Below are 9427 nucleotides of genomic sequence, written 5' to 3' on the forward strand. Positions count from 1 at the left end.
TGGCCTTGAATGCCTCCAGGGATGGGGCGTCCACAACCTCCTTGGGCATCACCACCCTGTGTGAAAAACTTCCTCCTAATATCTAAACGAACTCTCCCCTGTCTCAGCTTAAGACCATTCCCCCTTGTCCTGTCACTATCCACAAATATTTTTTTGAATCTTTAGATATTGCAGGAAAATGAAGAACAAGCAGCACACCAACCCTGACACCACCACCAAAAGCACTAACTTCAAAAAAAAATTTGCTTCAGAAAACATAACGTGACCCTGACACATTTCTTAAAGAGCTGTTCTTCTCAAATCACTTTTGAGAGACAGCCTTGTTAGCCACTGCAGACAAGGTAGGCAGTAACAAACATCAATTCCTTCTCATTCAGACTTAGCACCCATCATTTGCTATTCTGTCATACGTCACAGTCATGCACTTTTGTTCTTGAAGTTGAATTACTAATCTGTTAATTTACAGATTACATCACTAAGGACACTTAAGAACTTGTGTAAGTTCTGTATGCTTTGACTTGTCTTTCAAAGAACAAAATACACAGGTTTTTGATGTTGGCTTACCTTGTGCAGCATAATTGCAACAAACACTATCAACTGGACACTAGTCTGAGAAGTAGAAGCTGCTGCACCCAATGCAACACCATCAGCTGAAAGAAGAATAAGAATTCCTGAGTTACTCCTTCATGCAAGTTTCAGCTGTCCCCCATGCTGGTTGGCAGTAGAAAACATTTGAAAAGTCTTGATATTCAAAATTCTATCAACATAAACAGCCCCACACATCATTCACTCCCCACTGCCTCCTCGGGCACAATTTCAGGCAGCAGCTCTCATTTCCTCAGAACCATACAAAGTACAATGAGAATCTGTTCAATATTGATGCAGTCTGCCAAATTAGAATCAGGCAACAAGTTTACTAGGTTTAGTTTTCTGTCTAAAAGCATCCTCCTCTCTAAATTAAACAAGCTGTTTCAGATTCTAAACATTGAAAGTACATTAACGGCTACTATTTCTATTTACATTTAAATGTTACTTTTTTCTCATTTAACAAACAAGGAATAGGAATGGATACTATATTAATCCTTAATATATACTTTCATCAGTGAAACATGTCCTAAAATGTTTATCCAAAGGTTATCTGCACAGTAATTCTCAGCAGAAGAGAACAAAAAGCATGTTTATATTACATATATAATGTATAACCCATGCTGATGTTGTAGTTATTCACAACCCTTTCAATCCCTGTAAGTCAACATATAAGTGTTTCAGTTAAATATTTGAGCTCTACTCTATAAACTCCTTTCTCATCACAAGATTGTCCTGGGTTTATTTTGGCAATTCTCCTGTTTATTTGATGGTTTTACTTTTTTTAAATATTTGTCAGTTGAGCTGACAAATAAACCTAAAAAATGTGTCATACTACATATCAAATGTTTAAGCATATATTAAAATGTAGCAGATAGGGAAGTCAGCAAAGAATTGTACAGGCAGGAATTAAGCACCACATGAAATTATGGATGGAAAAAATAAAGGAGAGAAAACACAGCACTCGAATACAATTCCATGAAACCTTTTGAGCATCGGAGTATGTCTTCTCAATCAGTTTGGGTGGGGAACATTGCTTTTTTGTTGTTGGTACAAAACACGGCATCTTCAAAACCAGAACACAAATATTTCTATCCCACCTAAAGACAAACTGCACAGCAATGGAAGTCGCCCTTGAGTTTTAACAGTAGGTCCCACATTACCTGCAGCATGGACCACTAATCCCAGTGTTGTGGTGATTTTGGAATTGCCTGATCTAGCAGCTTCTGGATCTGAAAGGGTCATGAAGAAAGTAAAGGTAAGAGAATAAATACACAAATTAAGCTGGAAGAAAAAAATCTAAATATTACTACACATCTCTATCAGTGATAAACAGCTTAGAAAGTTGCATTTAAACTTATCAGCTTTTGCATTTCTGCATTAAATTTAAATATTCTTCTTCATAATGTGTATCTCTAACACAGACCACAGTCAATTTTCTCCTGCTATTTGCTCTGATGACGTAGAAAAGAGTCACAATATGTACAAACCACAGATTTTTCTGGCAGAAGTCTTTTGGAAAGCCAAAAAATAAATGGGTTATACTGCAAAACAGACAATAATTCAAGTGTAAAAACACTCTCCACACCCATACACGCTTGCAGAGTTATTTTACATTAATTAAGCACACTCTCAAATTTTGCTGGATTTCAGAACAGATTTCCAGAACATTTTAAACAGATCCTGCACTTAGCTCATACTGCACCTACTGAAATTCTGGACGTGACTGGTCAAATTAAATCCCAGTAGCATTCATGAAATTGCACCTTGCTAATTAGAAGTAATGAGCAAGTTTAACTGTAGAGTTTCTTTACTCACCATCTGTAGTGTGCACATGAGAGCTGCCTATCTGATCAACCAGAAGCATGAAGACAAAGCCAAGGACAAGCGAAACACCAATGTATGCGTGCAACCTGGAATGGTCATGGCCATACTCATGTACAACAGCGATTTCGGCAACCTTCTCAGACTCCATCACATGCTGCATCTCATTTGCTGGGTGATGCTTCCCTGCGGCAGGCAAACTAACAGGTTAGGAGAAAGCAGACTAACGTGAGGCAATCATTTCTTTCCTCCTTTGCTCAGTGTTCCTCATGCATTCTGAGACAACGCACAGAAGTCACTGCTTCACGGTTTTCTTAGCTCAGTTTCCTAGGAGAGCACGCATTTATCTGGTTTAACAAAGTTCTCAGTTTCCAGCTGATGTAAGTGAAGAATTTCTTTTTCTACCCACTACCAGAAACACAATTAGAAAGGTACAAGCAAAGACGAGGAATAAAGAGTTTTCAGTTAAGTCCCCACCTACTGCATAGCACACAGCGCACATTCAATTTCTCAGTTCAGACTCCATGCTCATCTGAATCATATATTCTTTCCAAACCCCTGCTAACTCGGCTAGAGACAAACCATCGTGCTCGAAAACCCTTTGGGTGATGCAGAACAGGCATTTCATGCTCCTTGGTCTGACTTTTACAATAAATAATTGTACTTGCATGGCAGGCAAGCCACTTCACACACTAAGTGCTATTCAAATGTTTCCAGTGGGGGAACAGACACAGTAAATCTACTTCCACATCTGATATCTCAAAGCTAAGTCAGATGTTTGAATTGCACGCTATATTCCAAGGCCCTGAGCTACCTATCATTCAGTACAAGTTGCCTCCGCTCCAGAGCAGGGAAAATGCTTACAACCCTATCTGTAAAATCCTTTAATGCTCTGATAGGAAACCATTTCTTCTTCTGTTTGCTAGACCCAACAAAATATCTCTAATTATAATTATTTTTGTCCCTCCCCTATACTTAGGAAACACTACTAATCATACGAACAACTTTCTGGTATTTACATGAAAGAACTTAAGAAAAAATTGTTAAAAAAAAAACCACCTTTGGTTATCCTACTTCTCTAGGAAAGATACCACATTCATTTTTGTAGTTAAATCTGTAACATGAATTTTGCCCCTTTGCAATATAAAAAGAAAAAAATCTCCTTATCTTCCCTGGTCAACAGCTGAAACCATCGTCTTAGGATTTGAGTGGCAAGTGCAATGTGCTGGGAGAAATTACAAACAGGATGACAGGAAGCAGAACTATCAGAAGAAGATCATTCTCCTGATGCCACTTATATTTTTCTTTAAAGACAGAATCACTTTCTCCACAATACTGTGAGTTCAGAATTGAGCCTGAAGTCATCCACAGGAAAAAGTTCTTGTGTACTACATAAATATTACTGACATTCTCAATGCCTCCCTTCTGCCCCTTCCAAAGTATACACTATTGAAATTGTCGCTCTAAACATCTGGATGTAGATATGAACACAAATATGCAGGTGTTCATATTAATCACATTCACTACTGGTCGTATCATTAAAATAAAATCTATTTCATTTAGAATCAAAATGAAATGGAGAGCAAAGCCACAGCTACAGCTCATTAGAGACATCCTACACCACAGTGTGCAAATTACTGCACATAAAAGCAAATCGAGAGGTTTTTCCACTTCTTGATACTGGATGATCTTATATATTCTGTTTATGTTAAATCTCAAGCAAAACAAAAAAAAATAGCAGAAGCTAACTGTAGATTAAAGTGGATTCTGAAAAAAATTCTAAGGGTACTGAAACAAGAAAAATACAGTAGCACAAGAAAAACAGTACTACAATTATCTCTCAACTACAGATTAGGAACAATGACAGATCAAACAACTCGTTCTCTACAGTCCTGACTCAAAAGGCCTTTCTCCTGCAACTGTTAAGTTGTTGCCATTTACCTTCCAACAAATTCCCGGTTCTGAACAAACTGAAGTCTCATGCAATGGTAATCCAACAGCACAATGCTCCAAGCTAAAGCAAGATCTAAAGTGTACTGCAAACTACTTCAACTAGCCCCAGCTATTTAAAATAAAGCTACAACCTTAAATCAAGGTCTATCCAAGATTTTGTTGTACAAGATGTGCTCATACCACCCAAGACTGGGCTAATTTACAGAGAAGGACGCACTTCTGTGTGATCACAGTTGCCAGCTGATTGCCCCAAAGAAGCCTGGTTCCAGCTTCAGGCCATTCTAACTGGCTTAGAACAGCACGGCCCATCTCAAAAACGAGCAGACTGCTGTGGGCAGTACAGCAACTGCCAGAGGTTTTTCTCTACACTCGTAAGGAGTTACGCATACTTAAAAGTTCTACAGTTTCAAGGAGAAAACAAAGCGGCAAGTACATATAGATCTATAAAATACTTCAAACAATTGCTAAAATGTGTAGTGAACTAAACTACAAAAAGCAACAGCAAATAGCCCATAAGCTTTTCCTCCCCCAGAGACAACCCTATACCTCTTCTCCAAGGTTCCAGAGAAAGTTTAATCCTCTCCATAATAAAAAACATTACACATAACCTACTGTAACAGGCCGTGATTCCATGACTGGTACAATACAAGAGACCTGCAAATGGCTAAATTGCTCAGCAAGAATCACCTAGTTCACAGCTTGATGGTGCTTCTCTGTCAAACCAGCAGGAACACACAGTATTGTATCTATAGCAGTGATCTTATGCTGCATTTGCACCCTACTGCGATGAAACTCCTTGCCAATCTCATTTTAGAAGTCCTAAAAGGAGACCCTGGTAAGTCATAAAACTAGGGCCTAGGTTATCTTGAACATGGTCATCTATAGACACAGTTTTGTTCTTGTCTATATGACACAGTTTTTGTTCTTACCCTCCAAAATGTCTTCATAAAGTGCATGTACTCCTTCCGGCACAATGACAGCCAAGGCAGTTCCACACAGCAGCCCAGCACCCAGAACAGTCACCAACTTTAATCTCTCCTGCAAGCAAGCACAAAACAAGTATCACCTTTAAGAAGGATGGTGCTTCCCTTACGCTCCCTCATTAATAGAGTTCAAAGTGCACAAAACCTACTCCTGATTCTTATTCAAGAGTGAACATATCCAGGGTCTGACACAAATAATTGAAATAAGAAATGAAAGAGACAACCCATTAGAAAAGCAGTGCCAGAAAAGAAACGAAACATCACATCACATACATGCAAACAACACGGATTGTTATCTTGGGCACTAATGATTATTTGGTGCTAATTGACCCCCTCAAACTGCAAAACCTACAGAGACAAAGGAACATGGAGTGTCTGAATTTGGAGCACATTTGCAATTCCACATTTTATCTCCAGTCTGGTTTTGTTATCAAACAGATCTAGATACTAGAAATCACACTTAAACATGCAAGTTCTCTAAAGCCTCACCTAGGTATGGCACGACAAATCATCTGTTCCCCAAAATGACAAAGGAAAATACAAAAATAAATAAATAAGTTACCTAATAAAAGTCAGAGAAGCAAGAGGGACAGAAACGTAAGTGTCTCTACAAATGCAAACATGTTGGTCAAGTACGTCCAATTAACCACTAAGTCAGTTATATTTATACAAAGACAGAAAATGGCTAAGTTAGTTAGTTTTGCAAATTTGCAATTAAATCTTAAAATTATACAAATTTCATGCTTTTATCATATAGTAAACAAAAGTAGTGACTAGTTCACATTCCAGGATAAGTTTTCTACAACATGCTTTATTATTAAAAAACAGCACAAAAAGTAACTATTTGCTACTGTAAGGACTATCTCCCTAGTTATATTGTAATTTTGGAATAAACCAAACAAAACAAACCCTTAGAGATACTGCCTCTCCCTCCACTGATGCACCATTTGTTTAAATTCTGTTTTACCAATATAAAACGTTGGTCTACTCTTACTTTTTGCTTCCTTATGACTATAACATTGACAGGATAAAGTCAAAGCAATACACTGAAAATCCACTTCTATAAACATCTAATAGACTCCTTGCAGAGTTCACTTCTATAAATTTCTGTAATAGCCCATAGCATACAGCATATTGTAACAGCAAAAATTTTGCAACTGATTACCGTATATTTGGCAGTGGCAGAACAATCATCTCCCACACACAAGGAGATGCGTGTCACCAAATACAAACGTTGACTACCAAAGTCCGGGAAACAAAGGTCAGCATTCAAATGATGGGAAACCACTGGTAGCGGATTGCATTACGCCATCTGTACTCTCACCCTGCTGCAGTGACACGTTGGTTAACCTCACCTCAAGAGGTGACGTTCGCCTTGAAAAAACAAGAGACTCTGGAGAGATGCACAGCTCATTACTGGGGAAAATTTGAGTAGCGAGATGCAGGAGATGACCCACTGTTCCTGAAGTAGTTTTGCCAAATTGTAGCGCCTCAAAATGAGAACAAGATGCCTTTTATATTGCAACACTATAACCTCTCTTCTACATGGTATGTGTGCACTTCTGCACTTGGATGTGTGTGTACAAGTACTGCCAAAAAACACCTGGCGGTGTTTTTACTGCGGTGTTACTACTACTGCAAACACACAGCACTGCTTGAATTCAGACACCTTTGAATTTAAAAAATGTACGAGCACAGATGAGTTGCTATTTCAAGAGAAGTCTGCATCTCTTTTTCAATATGAAATACTTTGAAATGGTGAATATAGTGATATAATAACGGCAACTTATTCAGACAGGCAAAAGTCATCTAGTTTGATCTAAGAAATCAAATAAATTCAATTCCAAAACCACTTGTGAGCCTCTTGTTCGGAAGAAAAACAGAATAAACGATACTAAACATACACAGAAAATCTTAAATTCCTCAAGTTAGCCAGCTGCTCTGTACTTCTTGGTTTAAAATCTTCAAACCTTACTCGGACCTAGAAAAACCTCACACCTGCTTTCAGCATCAAGCAGTCCCACTCCAGCCAGCCCTATAAACTTCTTTTACTCAAGCAAAAGACTCCAACTGTTAGAAGTGCGCCTCGAGAACTGCCAGAGTACGTTTCTGACCCAGGGTTAGCCTAACGGAGTGCATTTTTCTCTCACTGAGGTCACCTACAAAACTTTTTGCAAACAACAAAATACGCACTCCAATTATTTCACTCTAAAGTTGTCCATGTTGCACAGGCTGAGCAATCATTTAAACAAGACAATTATATATTCTAATTAGACACTTCCAGGATTAACTTGTGCATGCATAAAACATCTGCAGATATACCTCTCCTTTTTTAAACCAGCACAGCATGTGGAGCACAAAAGCAGCAAGTTTAAGGCAAGTGTAGAACCGAATAAGAATTCTAAGAGTTTACGATAACACAATGAACTTGTTTGTACACACGCGTGATGTGCACAGACATGAAGAAACATAAATCCGTATATAAAAAAAAATTTTAGAACTCTATTACCATGCAGAGTCTGCTGTGATACGATAAGGGGAAATGGTTTCAAACTAAAAGAAAGGAGATATAGATTGGATATAAGAAGTTTTTTTACAGTAAGATAAGTGAAGCACTGGTACAAGTTGCCCAGGGAGGTGGTGGATGCCCCGTCCTTGGAGACACTCAAGTTTGGGCTGGATGGCACTTTGAGCACCTTGATCTCACTGTAGATGTCCCTGTGCATTGCAAGAGAGTTGAGCTAGATGACCTCTGAAGGTCCCTTCCAACTCAAACGATTATTTGATTCAATACCAGGCAGCAAATTCACAAAAAGTCCTTTGGATGCTTCAGGGCAAAATTGAGTTTTGAAGGGCAAGACGATAGCCGTGCAGTCTTGAAGTTATGTAAGAGAATTTCTGTCAAAGCATCAAACAAAGCACCAGCAAAACAGAACCAGACTAATGCTTACACAAGGATTTCAGAGTATATTCTGACATTTCAAAATGTTTAGCGGACTCATTGCTAGCAAAATTAACAGAATTCCCTTTTACAATGTTCATTTTACAGCTCCCAAAGCATCCACTACACTGGTAATCACAAGACCAACAGCTAGGTTCAATAATCTCTGTGATTCAGTGGAAGAAGTCATTTCTCTTCCAGCTCTCTTCTAGTCTTCAAAAATGGTACTGGTCCCAGTAGAAATGGAAAACCTCTCATAAGAGGGCTCTTGCTGTCTTAGAACAATTGAACTGGCACTCTACCACAGCTTTATGAAGGAAAAAATAATAATAATTAAAAAAAACCACACTGGCATTAAAGGATGTTGGATCCAGAAACTGTAACCTTAATAACTTTGAGATATCATTTCTCAGATGCACCCAAGTGCATTCACTTTAAAATTGCTGTACTACTTGAACCCTCATTCCATTCACAATAGTGCCTCTCCCTCCCTTTTAGCAAAACCCTACACAGCCACAACACGTATCAGAAAGTTGAGACACAGGGAGCAGTAATACAACTTGAGCAGTAACCAAAGAGGTACGGTTTGCCTCGTCAATAACACAAAGTCCGAACTAAACCGTGAACCAAAACAAGCGTTCTGAGAACGTTTTCGGATTTGCACACACACACCTCCTTTGAGCAGCCCACAGACTCAACATGACTCAACCTGTGACCTCAGCGGTCCCTGAGGCAAATTGTACCCCTCCACAGCGGCCACGGTGCGGCTGGGCAAAGCCCTCTTACCTCCGAGAAGTTCACGGCCAGAGGAATAATCCCCGCTACATAGCAGGCGACCAGCATGGCCAGGGACAGCAGGCAGATGGAGCGGAAGTCATCCATTTCGCTGCTCTCTGTCTGCTTCCTTTAAGCGAAATTCAACAGCACCCGTCCCACCTCGGCCCTCACGCCTCAGCCCGTGCAGACGCCGAGGTCCCAGGAGGGGCTCTCGGCCATGGCTGCCCGTCCTGAGCCTCAGCCCCGCGGGCCCGGGGCCTCTCTGCCGCTGACAGCGCCGCGAGGGGACGGAGGGCGGTCGACCGGGCCGGGGTAGTAGCGGCCCTCACCTGAGGCAACGGGCAGGGCGGGAGGGCCTCGCTGT

The 9427-nt window shown here is 39.9% G+C and overlaps 1 protein-coding gene across 1 annotated transcript in view; it reads right to left on the reverse strand.

Annotated features, from left to right (window-relative positions):
* SLC39A9 (solute carrier family 39 member 9) overlaps nt 1–9421 on the reverse strand; it is a 13730-nt gene extending 4309 nt beyond the window's left edge. The window contains exons 1-5 of the mRNA XM_003206495.2: nt 9073–9421; nt 5292–5400; nt 2404–2595; nt 1749–1817; nt 565–650 (exon numbers count right to left, since the gene is read on the reverse strand). Of these exons, the coding sequence (XP_003206543.1) occupies nt 565–650; nt 1749–1817; nt 2404–2595; nt 5292–5400; nt 9073–9168 (552 nt within the window). The 5' untranslated portion in view covers nt 9169–9421. The remainder of the gene's footprint in view (nt 1–564; nt 651–1748; nt 1818–2403; nt 2596–5291; nt 5401–9072) is intronic.
* Between the last annotated feature and the right edge of the window lie 6 nt (nt 9422–9427).

This window comes from Meleagris gallopavo, chromosome 5 (assembly GCF_000146605.3).
Source record: "Meleagris gallopavo isolate NT-WF06-2002-E0010 breed Aviagen turkey brand Nicholas breeding stock chromosome 5, Turkey_5.1, whole genome shotgun sequence".
Classification (NCBI taxonomy): domain Eukaryota; kingdom Metazoa; phylum Chordata; class Aves; order Galliformes; family Phasianidae; genus Meleagris; species Meleagris gallopavo.